The following is an 18762-nucleotide window of genomic DNA, read 5'->3' as shown; positions in this document are numbered from 1 at the left end:
TGTTTGTTTCTTTTATCACAGAGATTTGCTGGTGGAGTTCCACTCCACCTTGATCGCCATGAAGATGACGAAGCCTCTGGTGCTGCTGGTTGATGGAGTAGACCTCATCAGAGATGGCAGAGGTCAGCTGAGCTGTGATTGGCTCCCTCCGAAGCTTCCAAAGGTCAGTGGACTGCATATGCAAATCGTCACTGATGCTGGCTCATACACATCAAATAACAGAACTGGACATACACACCTTTAAGCATCCAGTGACATTTGTAGGAGTCCATCTAAAATGATGGCTTCCAAACGTTGGATACCCAAAGTTGGTTATGACAAATGTAATTTGTTGGGATAAAATTCTCGCAGAAATTGTGAAGTTAATTTCCAAGGATTTTTCCACATTTACAGTAGACAAATGCAGAAATTATTTTCCACTGTGAGGTTTTTGGATGAGATTGGATCTCTCGTTTCCTTTCTCATGTTTCTCTCTAACCCTAACTGTTCTGCATCTTTTGTTTTTCAGGGTGTGTGTTTGGTCGTGAGCATGACCTCCAAAGCACCTCTGCTCCAAACGCTGGTCAAAAAAACAGGCACAGTCCTGTTTTCCCTGGGACAACTTGCCATGCCGGACCGCCGGGAAATCGTTAAAAAGGAACTGGACACCTTTGGGAAGAAACTGAGTGACTCTGCATTGAACAGCCAGGTTTTCTTCTCTCTTCTACTGCAGACATCACACGTTGTGCAATTCTTTTGGTGCTAAAACTGTGCTGTGTTCACTTTTTCAGCTCCAAATGCTGGTAATGAACAAGGGAGCTGCGAGTCCTCTTTACCTCCGTCTGGTGTGTGAAGACCTGAGGAACTTCGCCTCCTTTGATAGGGTTTGTGCAGTGATATTTATCTGGAATCTCTGAAATAGTTTGCAAAAATTAAGTGAAAAACATTGACTTTTATTTGTCTTAGACATGATCAACATACATTTCCATACTTCATATGTTACTTGATCATTGAAATCTTCATCCCGACTCTAACCTATAGTCATGGACTGGAATTAGTTTTCTCCCCAATGTGCCGGCCTCACTTTTTGTGATTGAGGGATCCAGTCAGCCACCCAGGATAAACTGTAATAATTAAGTCTAGTTGAGCGGAGCTGTTGAGGTGGTTTTGACATCTATTCCCGATGGCTCCTGGTCACCTTCCTTTGGAGGATCTACCAGGAAGATGCCATTGTCTCTGAGGCGCAAGACTGATTATTTGACGATACACTGATAGGTTCATTCAGAGCATCACATTGTCCATCTGATTTGTCAGCTTTTTAATATTTATTACAATGATTATGTTATCTGTCTTTGTGTCTCAGATGAAGGAAACCTTGCTGGGTATACCACAGTCTTTAAGCCAGCTGGTGCAGTACATCCTGGAGAGACTCTGCTCGCACTACAGAGACATGCAGGGACTCCGCTGGGCACTGGCAGTGCTCACTGTTAGCACCACTGGTATGATTCGACATGCGCATACATTTTAATGTTGTGTTCGTCCTATTTCAAAATGTGGATGCTATGTTACGGTAGAGGAATCTCGTGACATATAATTATATATGTAATTAATTGGACAATGACAAGGACAAGGAGATGATTCTTAGATAAAGCAAAATGATACGCTATACTCAACTGTGGTTCAGCTTAGAGCATTTGGCTGAAAGTTTTTGTCTGTTTGGCTGATGTAGTAGGTCTTTAAATGGAACCAGCTTCATCCTCAGACTTGTATCATGGAAGTCGTGATTGTAAAACTTTGAGGAAGATGCTGAAACTGAATTAACCACATCTATCTTCTCTCCAATGTCAGGTCTGAAGGAGAGAGACTTGTACTCTGTGCTGAACACATGCAACAGTCTGTCCTCTCACAAAGGAGAGGTCACATGGCAGGAAGTCCTGCACCTCTCCAGGAATCCCACAGGACGCGTTCCCATGGCGGCTTTCACCCGCATAGTGCAGACATTACAAAGGTATAATTCAACAAGCCTCAAGAAGTTATGACATCAGTTACTGGTGAATTTCACCATACGAGATGCCATTATTCTCTAATTGAATCACAACCCAAATTCCAAATGATGCATTGTATTGCAATGTGATTATTAAAGAAGAATTAAATACGTTTGCTATTTTTCCTGCAGCCTGATGGATCCATCTCATTGCCACAATACCAGCGACTTGCTGAGTCTAAACAATCTGGAGGTGAGGAGAGCCTTTGAAGACGTTCTCCTCCCTGCAGAAAGTGAAACAAACAGAGCTCACCTCATTCTGGCCGGTAAAGTCTGCCAATTTCTTTTTCTGTTTTCACAATATGAAGTGGAGGCGGCTGCTTATTAAAATATTGTTTTATCTGCAGCTCACCTGTGGACACGGGCTGATCCTGAGGGACAAGATACCTTCTTTCACTGCGAGGTCAACTCCGTCATGCACCTGCCTCAAAGCCTTGTGAGGAATTCTTCATTTCATAAATACTACTTCACAAATCAACCGTGGGACTTTTATACTAGTCAACAAAATAACATTCTTTGGATGCAGTGAATAATCATCATGTACCAATGAATCTCAAAACATTAGAATGTTAACTTTAATAATACACTAACAGTTGAGCCTGACATTAACTGAAACGTTTAACTGTTTCATATCTGTATTGGCTTTGGTCAGATTCAAAGTGGACAGGTGGAGGCTGTTGAGTCCTTGCTGTCCAGCTTTTATTTCATGTATGCCAATGTGAGAAACAGTCTCCTGCACCACCTCCTGGATGTGTACAACTTGTATAGTGAGTATGGATGCCCACCTCATGTAATAGATGAAATGTCTACTGAAGTTGTTTTGTCTATAACAATAATGTTATAAACCTGTGAATTTCTGATTTCCCTGCAGAGAAGGAGTTTGCATCTGGCCGGTCGAGTATGTGCTTAAAACACTTTTTTGCCACAAAATTCTTGCTCAATTTATTTTCATTCCTCATCACATTGTCTCTTTGTCTTGTCAGGACACTTCATAAAACATCTCTTGAACTGCCACACTTTCCTCCGGTGCCACGCTGCCATTCTCTCCTCCTGGCCGACTCTTTTCATTCAAGAAGCCCTTCGCAATCCTCCAATGACCCCTGCTCATTCCTGGGCAAAAGGTCTGACGATGAAAGGAGTGAACCGGATAGTGGAGTGTCATACTCGTCTGAAATATGACCCTCAAGACATCAGGTAAACAGTTCTTTGTCAAAAATGACTTTCAGTCATTGCCAGGACGTTTACTTTTTTTCCATTTTGCACAGAAGTTAATCAATTACATATACAGTATACTCATATACTTCATTTATACATGTGGAAAACTATTTCTTTCTTAATTAAAAAGTGTATGTAGCGATTACTTAAATGGTGTAAACAAAAAAAAATCACTCAATGCTCACTGCTCATACTCAGAAACCATCAGTAAATGAGTTGTTAGAACTTGTTACCTTTGTGATAAGCAACTAGCTTGTCATAGGTCAGCTCCTGATACAAGTGGCTGAAATGAGCTTCCTTCGTAGGGTGGCTGGGCGCACCCTAAGAGATAGGGTGAGGAGCTCAGCCACCAGGGAGGAGCTCAGAGTAGAGCCGCTGCTCCTCCACATCGAGAGGAGCCAGCTGCGGTGGCTTGGGCACCTGTTTCGGATGCCCCCCGGACGCCTCCCTAGGGAGGTGTTCCGGGCATGTCCCTCCGGTAGGAGGCCTCGGGGCAGACCCAGGACACGCTGGAGGGACTATGTCTCTCGGCTGGCCTGGGGACGCCTTGGGGTGCCAGCGGAAGAGCTGGAGGAAGTGTCTGGGGTGAGGGAAGTCTGGGAAACTCTGCTCAGACTGCTGCCTCCGCGACCCGGCCCCGGATAAGCGGCAGAAAATGGATGGATGGATGGAAGGTCAGCTCCTTCTTATATATACTTATATTTGTTTTGTGTGTTTTACCCCAGCATGGTGCTGTCGACACTCCGCTCTGAACCAACCTGCCTGACTTTGAGTCCAAATAAACAGCTGATGGTGGTTGGTAGTGCTGAAGGAATGTTGCACTTCCTCAACGCACAGACTGGACAGGTAAGCCATAAAAATGCTTTTTTTTTCATACACACACAGATATAGTTTTATTGTACATGAACATGGAGCATGTCTGTCTTTTTTGCCTAATTGTGTGTGTGTGTGTGTGTGTGTGTGTGTGTGTGTGTGTGTGTGTGTGTGTGTGTGTGTGTGTGTGTGTGTGTGTGTGTGTGTGTGTGTGTGTGTGTGTGTGTGTGTGTGTATAAATATATATATATCTCATTCGTGAGCAGGAAGCGAAGTCGCTGGTCAGCAACTGCGATGGCATCTCCAGCTGTATATTTCTAAAGGACGGACGTCTTGCCACCACCTCCTTCAATGGGCGCATCGAGGTCTGGGATGTGGAGAACGGATGCAGGTGAGATGAGGGTTCAAAGCAGAATTTTTAAAACGCTTCACATGCCCAAAACCTCAAACTGATGGCAAATTGTGGTTTTACTGCTGACCTGATATCGGATTCTTCTCACTGCAGGACTGCTCTCATTGATGGCCACAGTAATGCAATAACAGCGAGTAACGTCAGTGCAGACAAGAAGCACTTTGTGACGGTTTCCCTTGACTTCATGCTAAAAGTGAGTCTAAAACAAATCATATAACAATTCACTTCAACAATTATAGCAATATTGTTTTCTGTTTTTCATTGAGGTTTTTTGTGTGCATCATGAAAAAAAAAAAAAAACGCAGTTAACCAGAGTTAAGTGTCAACTGTTGACTAAATCTTCACAACAACATGATCTACTTTGTTGTAGTGAGTCAAGAGCATACATAATAATACTAGTAGTTTCGCAATGAACCACGACACAAACACTGATATATATTAACATGTCTGTGCTCTTCAGGTGTGGTCCTCTGCTAAAAATCACGAAGTGGCCTCTCTGCAAAGCGTCAGCCCCCTGAACTGTGTGACCTTTGACCCTGAAGATCACTTACTGGCTGCTGGCTGCTGGAACGGAAACGTGATCTTGTGGAACTGGCTCCAGAATAAAAAACATTCGGTGAGTTGTCTTCGTGAGACGCTTGTCTCAGTCATATTTAGAAGTGCGTGGAAGCTTTACTTTCCAGATTTAGAGAAAACGACAACTATCTTGAGTTGGTGTTGGCTGGACAGAAAAGGACAAATGTAGTAATAATAATACATGTGAAGTTTATAATTGGTGAACTTAATGCACTTTGTATCACATGGCTCTTCTCCAGACTGCAGCAGCATCAGGCCAAACTGTTCCTCTGTCTTTTTTTTTTATATCCTCAGTTGCTTTGTGGTCACCAGCGATCCGTGCGCAGTCTCAGCTTCTCGTCTTCCTCTATGCTCTGCTCTGGCTCGATCGGTGGAGAAGTGAGGGTGTGGTCGTTGCCCACCTCCACCTGTGTGGGATGTTTCCAGGCTCACAGCTGGGGTACAGAGGTCCTCACTTTCCTCGAGGAAGGACACATGCTTCTGACAGCCAGCTCTGATTGCACGGTGAAGCTTTACTTTATATACAAAATAATAGTGATGACTGAAGGGAGAATAATTGTGAAACTATGTTAACATAATGGCTTTTGGACAGATGTGTTCTCTTGATTTGTGTTTGCATGTTGCTACTTACTGTTTGTATATCAAAATTTTAGGTGTCCACGCAGATGTGGAAAGGAATATTTGTGTGGATTTAGATTTTGTCCGTGTGTAATATGGTTGATGCGTGCGAGTCGACATGGACTTGTAAATCTCTCTGTCTTCTCCTCCACCCCAAACAGGCCTATGAATTTATGCAAGTGAATTTTGCCCTTCTCCTGCTTTGTCAGAGATTTCGTTCAAATTAGGATTTTCTTTGCTCTCGGTGTAGACTTGTAAGCTCACCCTTGACACGTTTGTATTTTAGGTTGACCTATACTCTTTGTTAAGCTTTTAATGCTTTAAATAGCATTACACAATCTGGTTTGACAGAAGTGAGAACCTCAGCCTTGACGTAGGGCAAAGAAAGCCAAGATATCAAAATTAACCTGTCAACATCCAGCTAAATAAATGGCCAGTCTGATGTAGAGTTTGAGATGGGGACTTTCACAGTTTGAACGATTTCAGTACTTGCACACCAAATTACAAATAGACACATGCACATTTTAGTAAACATGAATAAATGTAATTACAGACCGACACAAATTCAGACAGATGCACAGCTTTGTTTGACTAGTTTAGGCCCCAGTGTGAGCCGAGAGTAGCAAACAAATTCATACTTGCATATTTCAAAGTATGAATGAGTACAACATTATTGGTCCACTGATGCCTCAGCCATCCATCCTCATCAGGTCACAAACCCATCACAAGACAGAGAGACGGGCAGTCACGTGCATTGACATTACCACCACTGGGCAAGAAAAACAAACACATACAGGGGGACATACAAACCCTTGCTTTCCTATTTCTAATGTATTGTTTTTTTTGTTTTGTAAACAGATCCGACTCTGGTCAGGTGGACTTGGACGTTCAGTCACCACGTTGAAAAACGTTGAAGTAATAACCTCTTGCATATCTTGCACAAGAAATATCTCACATTCCCCTTATATGCATCACCATATTTGATGTTGTCAACTTTGTGTACAATAATAATTTACAGTCAACATCACCTTTGTCTTCACATTAAAAATAACAAGCAAGTAATCTTAAGTAACAATGTGGAACATTGTGTGTATATAGTTATGTATTTGATCAATGTATTTATCTACTTCTATTTATTTATTTCAGATAATTATCTAATTTTCTTTTTTATCTCCAGTGGTTCCTCTAGGGGGCGCTACACTGGTGGTGGCCGGTTTTTGCCGCTGGTGGAGCCGTCCCATGGGTTTCCCTGCCCGGGCACCTGGCAGGTCCCCCGCGTATGCGGTGGGATTGGCTTGTCTGCCCGGTTGGGGGGGGATCTGTGGGGCGGCGCCCCCTGTGGTCGGAAGTTGTGCCGCCCCCAGTGTGGACGGCCCAAATATGTCCCTTTCCTCACCTTAGTCCTCGGTGTCCTGCCATGTCTCCATATCACTCGGCATGTCTTCACCTATGATGTGTGTCTGCATGTGTGCGTGTGTGTTTCACCTGCTTTTTATTCATCTATTTTATCTTTGCACTGTTTTTAATTTTTGTGGAAGCACTTTGTGTTGCTTAATGTATAAAAAGTGCTATAGAAATAAAGATTATTATATTATTATATTATATTATTGTAGGAGCATTTTCTTTTCTTCAAGCTGCTCAAAGTCTTTTTTTTTCTGTTAGAGTCTGCAGGAGCCTCCTCAGAAGAAAATGAAATCCGCCACATCTGGGCCTGCTGCACTGTGTGTGGCTGCACATGGAGACGATGTTGCGGTTGGGTACCACCTTGACAGCATCAAAATCTTTAGTCTTACTTCAGGTATGCTTTTGTGATGTGATGTCATTTGTTTTTTTGAACAAGATGACAAGTATCAGAAATTTACACCAGAAGCCAAAAAACACAAAGTGCTCTTCAAGCTTCTCTCATAAATTAAATCTATGAAATCCTGTATAGTTATTAAAGAAAGTACAAAGGAGAATTATATTACGAAGTTGCATATATTTGGAAAAAAAACAACAGTGAGTTATCGGTTCCAAATGTAAATGTATGGAGAAGGCATTTTAAACCTAATTTTAACATGACTTTTTGTCAATCGGTTGAAATTAGCATAGTTTTGGTGTTGATAAGCCATACAGTGCCAACCATAACAATGATTCGTTTGCAGGCGAGAAGATTCAGTCCATTGACTTCGTCAAGCTGTCCATCCTCTGCATGCTGTGGGTCGTTGTGAAGAGAAAGAAGAATAAGACGGAAGTACTGGTGTTTTCAGGGAGTGACAAACGAATGAGGGTGTACAAGAAGAAGGATGATGGAAGCCTAGACTATGTGGGCATGTTTTCTATGCAGTTCGGTGTCGTCCTGGCAATGGCACAAAGCTCAACTTACCTGGCGACAGCATCCGGTAAGATGACTGCTCGTAATGATGATGCTCAAGACAACTGTAAATGTTTTTCCGTAGGTGGCAGTAACACTGTGTTTCTTTTCCAATCAGAGGACAGCACTGTTGCTCTGTGGCCTTTAAAGACTCTTGATAAAGACCCAAATACGGAACCTTGCGCGCTGCTAAAGGGCCACACTTTAGCAGTCACCTGCCTGGCCTTCAGTCCTGATGGCAAACAGCTGCTGTCTGGTGGAAAAGACCTGGTAACTAAAATATTCAGTTGATTGTTTATTTGGTTTTCTAGAACATTAAGAGATTTCACTGTATTAACATTCAGTTAAATCGAATGTAAGAAATTAAATATGATTTCACTGCACTGTAGCCGATCCCAGTAAACCAAGAGCAATTAAAACAAACAATAACTTACTCCTTGTCTAATAAAGGGGTAGCACAGAGTCATTACTTTTTTTGACGACAAATAGCTGACATTATTAGATGAGTAAACTTATTTCATGATTATGTTTTCTTTTCAAGAATCGTAATGATGTACGTTATCTAAACTTGATGGGTTAAGGTAGTTGAGTAAAAGCTTTCGTATTTTGCTTTGAAATGTCCACATGTAAACAGGGGTAATGTTAAAGTGCTCGGGTGAAGAATATCTGCTTGTTTCAGTCTCTGATGTTGTGGGATGTAAGGCCCCTACCTGGCCGCCTTTCAAAGTCTCTGCCTCATGCTCACCGGGACTGGATCAACGGCTGCGTTTGGACTCGCGATAGTGTGGTGAGTCCTCAGAATCGCTTGAGTCAAGTATGTCAATGTAAACCCCGGATTGGCTGTTATCTGGAGTTGTCACACGGTCACTGTCGCTATAGTAATTCCTGATGGGTTGTCGGTCACGGGTCAAAGAGGAACACATTTAAAATGTGATGAAAAGCGCTGTACATTCTTGAGTTGATTGTGTCTTCATAGACTTGTTTCTGTTTCAGGTAAGCTGCTCAAATGATGGGAGACTTTGTTTCTGGGACCTTGAGGCAAGTCAGTGCATCAGAGAAATCTCCTGGAAGTGTCCCTTGACTTCAGTCTGCTGTCTGGTGAGTAAGCTACACGACTGTATCTCAAGGAAGAGCTGTCATTTCTTTTTAATAGAACTAACTGACTTCACTGTGCGCAGGGAGAACATGTGATTGCAGGGTGCGCAGAGGGGGGGGTACATGTGTGGGAGTTGGAAACAACGGCAGAGATCAGCCACATCTCTGCTCACAAGAAGCGTATAAACCAGTGCTGCCTCCCGTCAAACACAGGTACTGGACTTCAAGGGAAAATAGTCCAGACGTGCAATTTCTCTTGTTGTTGTAACTTTTTTGTTCATGCTTTGAATTAAAGATGAGAAAAATGAAACCAAGCCAGGAGACCTGACTGTTTTCACTGCATCTAATGATGGCAACGTGAAAGTCTGGAAGCCCTTACAGGTCAGTTTGTTTGAAATAAAGTCTTCACTACTACATGCTTTTCATGAAAGCTGCTCCTCTCATTCTTGGTGAGGGCTCACTTTAAGGTTTATACACACTTGTTCTTTGATTTTGTTACAGTTGCTGCTCCAAGTCAAAGCAAAAGTGTTCGTCTATAAGAAAACTGATTCAACTCATGTTTGTTTCAGCTTTATCTTCTCATTTGCAGTATTATTGTCTCTTTTAATGACCAGGTGGAGCACATTGCCACCCTCTACGGGCACAGTGGTGCTATTCAAGGACTCGCTCTTAAGGAGGAATTGAACGAAATCATCACAGTGTCTGAAGATCGCTCAGTTCGCATCTGGGCCTGGGGTAGAGGTACAGCTCCATTAATTATTCAAACTTTATTCATGCGACACTTCTCATGCAGGTTGGTATAATTTATAGTGGCTAACAGGATGATTGACCTAATGATAGGGCCAAACAAGGATGAAAACCAGAAGAGTAAATTCAAGACAAAAATGGCGAAACTGCGTTTTAAAACTATGTGGTAAACTATGTGATTATTAACACTGAAATGAAAGAAACTCCTAACACGTGCAGTTATGGATATGTGTGAATAGGATTGGTTAAATACAGAGAAATGATTTCCACATGGGGGATCAATAAAGTACACTTGTTCTGCCGTGTTGCTGCTCTCCTTCTCGTTCTGGGCAGGCTGCACAGTTCAGAACAACTTGGAGTCAGTTCTTTCATTTTTTTCGTGCCGACTAGTGAGGAGGACATTACATTGGGTAAATAGACTTGAAAATAGAAGGATACTTAATGGACACACCCTAGAATTATTTTCAAGATAATTAAATACAAACTTGGTTACAGAACTGACCTTAGCTTTCCCGTTAAAATCTGAATCAAATTAAAAAAAAAAAAAAAGTTTTCTTTACAGATGGCCACTGAACAGTTGCAACACAGTTCCCTCTTCAGCTCTCTTATGTCATGTCAGACTATTTACACACTAGTTATGAAACCATATTATCCCCTTTCTGCACAGACTATCCTGCAGACCACAAGAAAAGTGTTTCAGTTTTGTGCTACTCTGAAAACGGTGAAATGTTTCTTGCTGGTTATGAGTCCGGCTTGGTGGAGGTGTGGCATCACAACAACATTGTTGCCCACAAACAGGTGAATAATCCCACAAGAAAGCTTATTGAAGCACATGCGTATGTCATTATGTTTGGCATACGCCAAATTAACCAAATTAACCAAATGAATGTTTGCGTCAGGTGTCCAACACTGCCATCATAGCGGCTAACTTCATGTCCGAAGATGAGTTTGCGATTAGCTACGTGGCGTCACCGGTGGTTGATGTTTGGAGGATGATGTGGAATGAAGAACACAACAAGGCCAGGTAAACATAAGAGTTACGACATCCTTGTCCTTCGTCATCCAGCGAACCCTCAATCTCACGATAAAACATGTTTTTGCCTAAAAATGTTAACTTCGCTTATAGGATCCCTCATTTTTGTTCCGATGGCGACATGAGCCCAGATAGTTCAGTGTGCAATCACTGTATCACAGAAGGCTAAAGAAAAATGTGCATCAGTTTCTACCAAGTTCTGTTTGCAGTTTCCATCCATCCGTGTATCAATCCATCCATGTTTCCTGCTTAGTCCATTTGGGGTCACGGTAGCAGCATAGAGAGCAGAGAAGCCCAGGCATCCGTGTCTCATGCAACTTCCTCCAGCTCTACTGGAGGGTACCCCGAGCCGCTGCCAGGCCAAGCCACAGATATAATCTCTCCAGCGAATCCTGAGCCGACCTCGGAGCTTCCTCCCAGTTGGACATGCCTGGTAAACCTCGAAAGGGAGGCAACCAGGGAGCATCCTAATCGGATGCCACCTCAACTGGCTGCTCTCAATGTAGAGGAGTCGCTTTTGAGTCGGCTCAACTTTGAGTCTTCTGAATGGCTGAGCTTCTCGCTCTATCATGAAGAAAGCTGCGGAGAAAGCTAATTTCGGCTGCTAGTACCCTCCATAGTCATTACATTGAAACTCTGGACTTCTGCAAAAAAAGCATTCAATTACAAACGAGATGCATCAGCCTGTTACACATAAAATCATAAAGTTTAAAGATTTATCGGGAATCTAATTGTCAACAGAAAAGCTGAAAATACAACTTTGAGCTGTGCTGAACCAAAATAGTGCTGCTTGCAGAAAAAGTGCAGAATTTGGTCTTGCATCTCTGTTATATATATATATAGTTGTATAAGGGTTTCTTTGTTCTGTGTTTTCTTGCAGCCTGGTGAAGGGGAGTCCCTATAAAGTGACGGACCAAGTGGTGCGCCTCTTCTCGTACAGCAAAATACTGTTTGGGGTGACCGTCACTGGGAGGATACTTGATGTGTCATGTCGTGGGCGTAACAAATGGCACCGTGAGATCTCAGGGTCAGTTGATTATTTAAAAAAACAAAACAAAACAAAGCAACAGCTTTGAAGTCATAAAAAGCCTATTGTAGGGATTTCTTACTCATCGATATTGTGATTTAATCACAACTTTTTAGGTTTTGACACTGATTCTTTTCCTTTATATAAAAACATGTTCGTTTTGTATCAAAAAAGTTATTGGGGAGTCAAATTGCTTATTCTTTTTAAAAGAAAATGGAAATCCCAGAGAACTTGAGTATTGAAAGTGAAAATGGGAAACCACTTCATAAAAGAACGTCATTATAATAAAACCACTTCCCTTTCACTGTACTTCACACATAAATGAACAAATACCTGAAATGTGCAAATTACTAAATGAATTTCAGCAGCCAAATCATAACAATTCGCTACAGTTAATAAATCCTCTTTGTGCATTTGTCATATTGGTACCCATTTTGACTAAGTTCTAAGTAGTTACTGTGTTTTGTTTCTTGTTCATTCAGATTTTGTATATTTTGGGAAACCCTTAAAACACCTCTGTATTTTTCTTGTTTTAAGCTGGCAGGACACTCTTATCCACGGTATAATCCGCAATGACAACAATAGTGTGTGGTTTGTCGGCGAACGTGAAGGAAAAGTTCACATTGGCTTCATGGTGAGTTTAACTTCGACTTTCACTGCTTTATGTCACTGGTCAACATAAAGAAATAGTTAATTATCACCCATGTGTTGAAGAAAGGATTCCTATATTACAAGGTTTCCTATGAGGATCAAGATTTGATCACATGCGTGAATAAAATGTCTGAAATTACATTTGGAATCAGAGCCACATTTTCATAGAGCTGAAGTTTCACATACGTAAATTATTCTACTTTGTGCTCCTTTTGCTGATGACAATTGTTTTCTGAATCACCAAGTCCAAACTAAGCTGTTTTTACTGAAGCAAAACTTTGTCTTCTCTTGCAGTACATCTTGGGCCCCGAATCAAAGGACTCCTTAATGTTCGCCTCAGTTTCCTTGGAGGAAATGGACAGGGATGATGAGGAGGAGGAGGAGGAAGATGAGGATGAGGAAGAGGAGGAAGAGGGTGACAAGGAGGAAGAGGAAGTGAAGTCAGATGAGAAGGAGGAGGAAAAGAAGGCAAAGAAAATGGAGGGAGATCAGGAGGACAAGGACATGGAGGATGAAGATGAGGAGGACAAGGACATGGAGGATGAAGAACACAAGGATGACGAAGAACAGAAGCACTCACAACTACAGGAAAAGGAGAGGAATGAAAAGAAAGTGGCGAGTCAGGAAGAGGAAGAAATCTTTGAGGATGAGGAAGAGGATGAGGACTGGGAGGATGAAGGTGATGAGGAGGACGAGGCCATGGAGGATGAAGAACACATGGAGGATGAGGAAGAGAAGCACTCACAACTAGAGAGAAAGGCGAAGAATGAAAAGAAAGTGGCGAGTCAGAAAGAGGAGGAGGACTTCGAGGATGAGGAAGAGGAGATGAAGGAAGCTGAGGAAGAACAGGAAGATGAGATGGAGGAAGCTGAGGAAGAACAGGAAGATGAGATGGAGGAAGCTGAGGAAGAGGATGAGGAAGAGGAGGAGGAAGATGAAGAGGAGATGGAGAAGCAGGTAATCAAGGGACAGAAGAATAAAAAGCAGCAGCAGAGCCAGAAGGAGAAAGAAGAGCAGCAGAAGAGCCGGGAGGAGGAAGAAGAGGAGCAGCAGAGCCAGGAGGAGGAAGAGAAAGAACAGCAGAGCCAGGAGGAGGAAGAGAAAGAACAGCAGAGCCAGGAGGAGAAAGAGAAAGAACAGCAGAGCCAGGAGGAGAAAGAGAAAGAACAGCAGAGCCAGGAGGAGAAAGAGAAAGAACAGCAGACACAGGAGGAGAGAAGTGAAGAGGAGGACGGAGATGAGAAGGAAGATGAGGAGCTAAAGAAGAGGGAAGCCCTCATAACTGCTATAACAAAGGACAGAGGTATTTATCATTTAGTGTGTGGATTTAATTGATTAAGCATTTGTTCTCAGAAACATAAAAATCATTCACTTCCACATAAAACTGAAAAAAAGCCCTAGTACTTTTATGGATTTATCAAAAAATCATTTGACATTTGACAGTCAATATCCTGTAGGTTTTTTTTTTTTTTTTTTTTTTGGGGGGGGGGGGGGTCTTAAACATATGATGCCTAATCTATTTCCTCTTTTTTTTGTCAGAACTTGTGGTGTGTGGAGACATGAAGGGCAACATGTGGTTTAATCAACCTCCTCAGCTTTTGTCGTGGAGCAAGAGAAAACCTGTAAGAAAAGAAAGATCAAATCCTGAATCCTGTTTTTTTTAATTTTTTTTATAGTGTTCAGTGTATCTTAAGCTTTTATTGGACAATCTATCTGGTAGCTTCTACACTGACAGTAATAATGTGCGTGAATGAATTGGTGTACTAATCATTGAGACAGGTACTGCTCTGTTGAAGCTTTGCTTCCTTTTAGTCACTTAATTGGATCAATTAACTTAACTGTGCAAACACATTTAAAATTTTGAAAAACCATGTCTGAGAAAAGTATTGTACAAATGAAGGTAGTGCATGTTTTAATTGTAACATTCAGGGATGTGATATTTCAGTTAATTTAAGAACTTTTCCGTAAAAGGATTAAGGTACATTTTTATAAATTGTTATTAAAGTGAACATCACAGCATGTGCTCCCCGTACCTTTTAGACTTTATAGGACTCCAACTTTATCATCAACTCAACCAAAAATTATAAAATGCACAAAAGAAATGACTAATCACAAAATCTATTTTTGATTATTAGTTTGGATGATGAAAACTCAAATACTTAAACTCTGAAATTTGGATGGAAATTCACCTGGAGTTTACATATTGCATAATACTACTGTTGAGATTTGCCCCAAAAAGTCACTGATACGCTGATGGCTGGACCAGTTTCTAATTCATGGAGACTAAACTGAGAAGGGTTGAAGATAGTTTGGCAAAAAATAAGTTCTTCAAAGAGAGGTCCTGCAAATATTCTAAATATTTTGGACAGTTTTTCAGATGTTCTGTTGGGAATTAGTCACAGCCCAGTGCTTTTTATTGCACAGATTATTTACATAAAGTCTGATCTCCCAGCAAACAGACAAAATGGTTAGAAATTATTTTAGTATTAACAGTGATGTTTCTTTTATTTCACAGGCTCATAATGACAAGATCACTCAGCTGAGACTGACTGACACTACCATCATCTCCGCTTCCCTCGACCGCACAGTGAAGCTGTGGGACCGCAACACCAAAAAACAGGTACATAATAGTGCTAAAGGACAAAATGGGTTATTGTCCAAATGTAATGTACAACACTCTGTGAATGAAATGTTTGTAAATGAGAATGAAGTTCAATTATCTGTTGGTCAATAGTTCAAGATCAAATTAAATTAAAGTAGTTCTCTACTCAAGTTTCAGATAAAAACAATACTTTAAAAATAATTGTGATCTCTGTTCTTCCTGAAGGTGGGCATGTTTGTGTGCGAAAGCCCTGTTCTGGTCTTGGAGGTGAATCCAGCAAAGCCCACTGAGCTGGTGTGCGGCGACGGAAACGGCCTGGTCTACATTCTCTTCTGGAAAGAGTGACCCTCTTTGCACCACACACGAAAGTCCAGATTCATTACCAATGCTTAAATGTTGCACTAACCTTGTATTAAAGGTGATGTCACTTCAATGCTGCACTTATACCCTGTAGTGAGGGGAATATCACTTAAATGCTGCACTTAACCATGTAATAGATGTAGAAATGCTTAAATGTTGAGCACGCCAAAGAATATTGGGACTATTTTCTTTCTTATTGCTTCTGACAATGGCAACTGATGTCTCAATGCTGCGAGGATATTCACAGCGTTATATTCTGCTTCCCGTTTACTTTCATAATCATTAGATACTTATCAAAGTATAAAATCTAAAAAGAAGCCCAATATGTTATCTTTTTAAGTTGTGTGATTTGAGTGAATTTACCTGTTTAGACACAATGAAGGTGAAAAAATTGGATCAGTTGCTATAATCTTTAAAAAAAAAAAAAAAATCAATGAAAACTTTACAGCATTACTTTGTCGTCGTTTGAGTATTTTTGATCAGTACTAACCGCCACTTTAGCTTAGCTAGTGGTTTTGACCACTAGCTAAGTCCTGTATGGTTGTAGTCTCTTACGGGTAAGATTTGACCCACTGGTGATATGTTTGAAACCCCTTTTATGGCAGAAATTGATTATATACAAGACTGAAAAGAATATTGAATTATAAACAATGAGCAATGCATAAACCATTGGTACTTTGGTTGTACTTATGTTTGTATATTGAGGAAAAAAAAGACTGCATTTTGGTCTTAATCGTTTGAAATTTAACAGATCATAATTCAAGCGGCTAGCTGGCCTCTACATCGCAGGGAAAACTTTGAGGGATAAATATCAAACGAAATGAATTCCAACTTCAATTAAAGCTGCAAGCAGCATTGGACAGGACCTCGCAAAATACTGCCCGTCGGGGTGGGCACGATCCTCTAGACCGGTTAATTATAATTTAAGTAAAAAAATAAAATAAATTGACTTATTTTGAAAAAAAACGCGTCTTTTGCGAGGTCCCGTCCAATGCTGCTTGCAGCTTTAAACTGCCTCACATTGGACCCGGTCCAGGTATCTAAAACCACTACACGCAGACCGATCAAATCTGGAGCAGGTTATCCTACGTGGGTCAAGTATTTGTAAAAACCACTGTTTCACGTCTGATAAATCTTATTTATGTGGAGAAGCACATCCTCTTCACTCTTCAGCCGGGTGGAAATCCTCTTGGTCTCGTTGGTCTGTGTCCTTGTCATCATACACGTCCAACGCTGCTTCCTGACTCCCATTTCAAGTGAAAACCATGATCATAAAACTCAGTGACACTCCAGCTCAAACCTCAATGTAGTGATGTCATCACCAAGCTTGTGAAAATGCCAAATTGCCAGCCCCTCATTATAATCACATATGCTGTTCCTGGAAGAGACCTGAAGCATGCAGGACCCACTGAGGACACCTCTGGAATAAACTTTGTTTCTTGTCACCATGGAAGTGCTGTTGAGCCAGAACAGCAGTTCTCACAGCCTCCTCTTCTCAGCACCAAACATCAAGAAACACATTTTGAGTGACGTGTTGAAGCTTGAACAAAGGTCAGAGACAGAGACACAGTCTAGATCACTTTATTCTCATGTTGGACACTCAGTTTTCTACATTGACATCAAACAATACCCTTTCTCATGATTGGACTCACCTGTGTATGGAGGTCAAGGGTCACTGAGGTTACCAAACCAATGTTGAGTTCCAATAATTAGTGCTAAAGGTATTAAAATCAATAAGATAAAAGGGTGCCTACATTTATGCACATGCGTAATTTTGTTTAAATAATTCTTGCACACTTTCTGTAAATCATATAAACTTTATTTCACTTCTCAAATATCACTGTGTTTGTCTCCTATAAGATATATTTAACTGGAATTTTGCATCCAAACAACCAATGTTGCCCAAACTGCCCAAACTTATTCATACCACTGTATTTAGTGACACAGCCATCCATTGATTTACAGACTTTAACCATGACCTGTTTACTGTCAATGCAGTGGTTTTACAATTATTGATACACATTCTACCTTTGGAGCAAAAACCAATATTGTCATGGGACAAAGCAGAAAGTTATTTGCAATCTAAAATGGGTTGGTACTTGTTAAAATCTTGTTTTTTAAAGACATGAACCAAACAGGGACTTACATTTAAAGCTTGGTCAACACCATCTTGAATAGCACTCAGTTGATTGTTCCAGCTGCTGCAGATGGTCACATAGAACACAGGTTACCTGAGTGGAAGGTGGAGGAACAACACTGGGCTTGGATGTGCCAGTGGACCAGTAGGTTGGGCTGCTGGAGCTCCACCACTGTTGGAATGACAATCAGAAACAGGACATGGCAGCTTTAGTAACAACAACATACATTTGACACCAGTAGTTTACAGTGCTTTAGCATTATTACTAGTGATGGTTCCATCCACTGGATCATGAGAACACAAGCCTGCAGAGCTGCACTCATGTCTGCCGTGTGGAATTATTTGACGCTAAAGGAGGAGAAAAGTTCAACGGCCGAGTGCAACTTTTGTCAAACCGCCATCACAAGAGGACACGTTCAGCACCGAGCTGCTGCAGCAGAGAGGAGATGAGAAGTTCATTTAGAGCATCTTTTCACGTCATAAAACAAATCCTGGTCCCTGAGGCTTTCAACAACGTTCTTTTTGACTTGCTCCATGGGGGGCGATGAGGTTCACCATCTCACCTGACACAAACATGAATTCATGGAACCAGAACTACTCGTGCCGTCGCAGGGTGATGAATTCATACTCAAGGAAATGTAACTAAAAGAAGAGCGGTGAGGAAGTTGATCCCCACACATTTCTGCTGCAATAAAGTGAGTGATGGCAGTGCCGTACTGTCCTTATATCAGGAGCCTGTGGGACAGAACCAGCAGGCTAGCAGACAGCTTCTTCCACAGAGCAGTCACTTTCCTGAACTCTCACCCCCTTAAACACCTTAATGTCACACACATGAATTAATCGCATCTAATCTCACCAAGTTTCAGCTGCTGGATGTATTCTGTATTTACACGTCTGCTTCTTTGTAATGATTCAATAATCATGCTCTGAGCAGTACAATCAAGTTGTTCTGGTTCAGAGCCATAGCTTGATCATTCATGTTTCATCTACAAAGTATGAATTAAAATGTTCATGATCACAATATAGCTACTTCACACATGAGTTGTTCTTCCTGACGTGGCTTCATGCAGGACTTGCTGAACAAACAGGTAAAACGTGCA

The 18762-nt window shown here is 41.4% G+C and overlaps 1 protein-coding gene across 3 annotated transcripts in view; it reads left to right on the top strand.

Moving 5' to 3' along the window:
- Window positions 1-16007, top strand: part of LOC308135500 (telomerase protein component 1-like) — a 28931-nt gene extending 12924 nt beyond the window's left edge. The window contains exons 25-56 of one of the 3 annotated variants that reach the window (XM_080503524.1): window positions 22-163; window positions 509-688; window positions 771-824; window positions 1343-1478; window positions 1828-1987; window positions 2156-2289; window positions 2371-2459; window positions 2676-2790; window positions 2895-2921; window positions 3007-3217; window positions 3964-4084; window positions 4318-4442; window positions 4557-4656; window positions 4924-5079; window positions 5334-5543; window positions 6516-6572; window positions 7320-7455; window positions 7802-8038; window positions 8129-8280; window positions 8690-8797; window positions 9004-9108; window positions 9189-9318; window positions 9401-9486; window positions 9720-9846; window positions 10520-10650; window positions 10752-10876; window positions 11766-11912; window positions 12450-12546; window positions 12858-13866; window positions 14103-14185; window positions 15079-15183; window positions 15391-16007. In XM_080503524.1, coding sequence (XP_080359650.1) covers window positions 22-163; window positions 509-688; window positions 771-824; window positions 1343-1478; window positions 1828-1987; window positions 2156-2289; window positions 2371-2459; window positions 2676-2790; window positions 2895-2921; window positions 3007-3217; window positions 3964-4084; window positions 4318-4442; window positions 4557-4656; window positions 4924-5079; window positions 5334-5543; window positions 6516-6572; window positions 7320-7455; window positions 7802-8038; window positions 8129-8280; window positions 8690-8797; window positions 9004-9108; window positions 9189-9318; window positions 9401-9486; window positions 9720-9846; window positions 10520-10650; window positions 10752-10876; window positions 11766-11912; window positions 12450-12546; window positions 12858-13866; window positions 14103-14185; window positions 15079-15183; window positions 15391-15510 — 4915 coding nt within the window. In that variant the 3' untranslated portion in view covers window positions 15511-16007. Of the gene's footprint in view, window positions 1-21; window positions 164-508; window positions 689-770; window positions 864-1342; window positions 1479-1827; window positions 1988-2155; window positions 2290-2370; window positions 2460-2675; window positions 2791-2894; window positions 2922-3006; window positions 3218-3963; window positions 4085-4317; window positions 4443-4556; window positions 4657-4923; window positions 5080-5333; window positions 5544-6515; window positions 6573-7319; window positions 7456-7801; window positions 8039-8128; window positions 8281-8689; window positions 8798-9003; window positions 9109-9188; window positions 9319-9400; window positions 9487-9719; window positions 9847-10519; window positions 10651-10751; window positions 10877-11765; window positions 11913-12449; window positions 12547-12857; window positions 13867-14102; window positions 14186-15078; window positions 15184-15390 lie in introns of all 3 variants that reach the window. The other 2 variants (XM_080503525.1, XM_080503523.1) reach the window with 2 other exon arrangements.
- Window positions 16008-18762: the final 2755 nt, after the last annotated feature.

Source organism: Blennius ocellaris (assembly GCF_963422515.1).
Source record: "Blennius ocellaris genome assembly, chromosome: 10".
In the NCBI taxonomy this organism is placed as follows: domain Eukaryota; kingdom Metazoa; phylum Chordata; class Actinopteri; order Blenniiformes; family Blenniidae; genus Blennius; species Blennius ocellaris.
The sequence above is the reverse complement of the archived record's forward strand: the minus strand, read 5'-3'. Positions and strand labels throughout refer to the sequence as shown.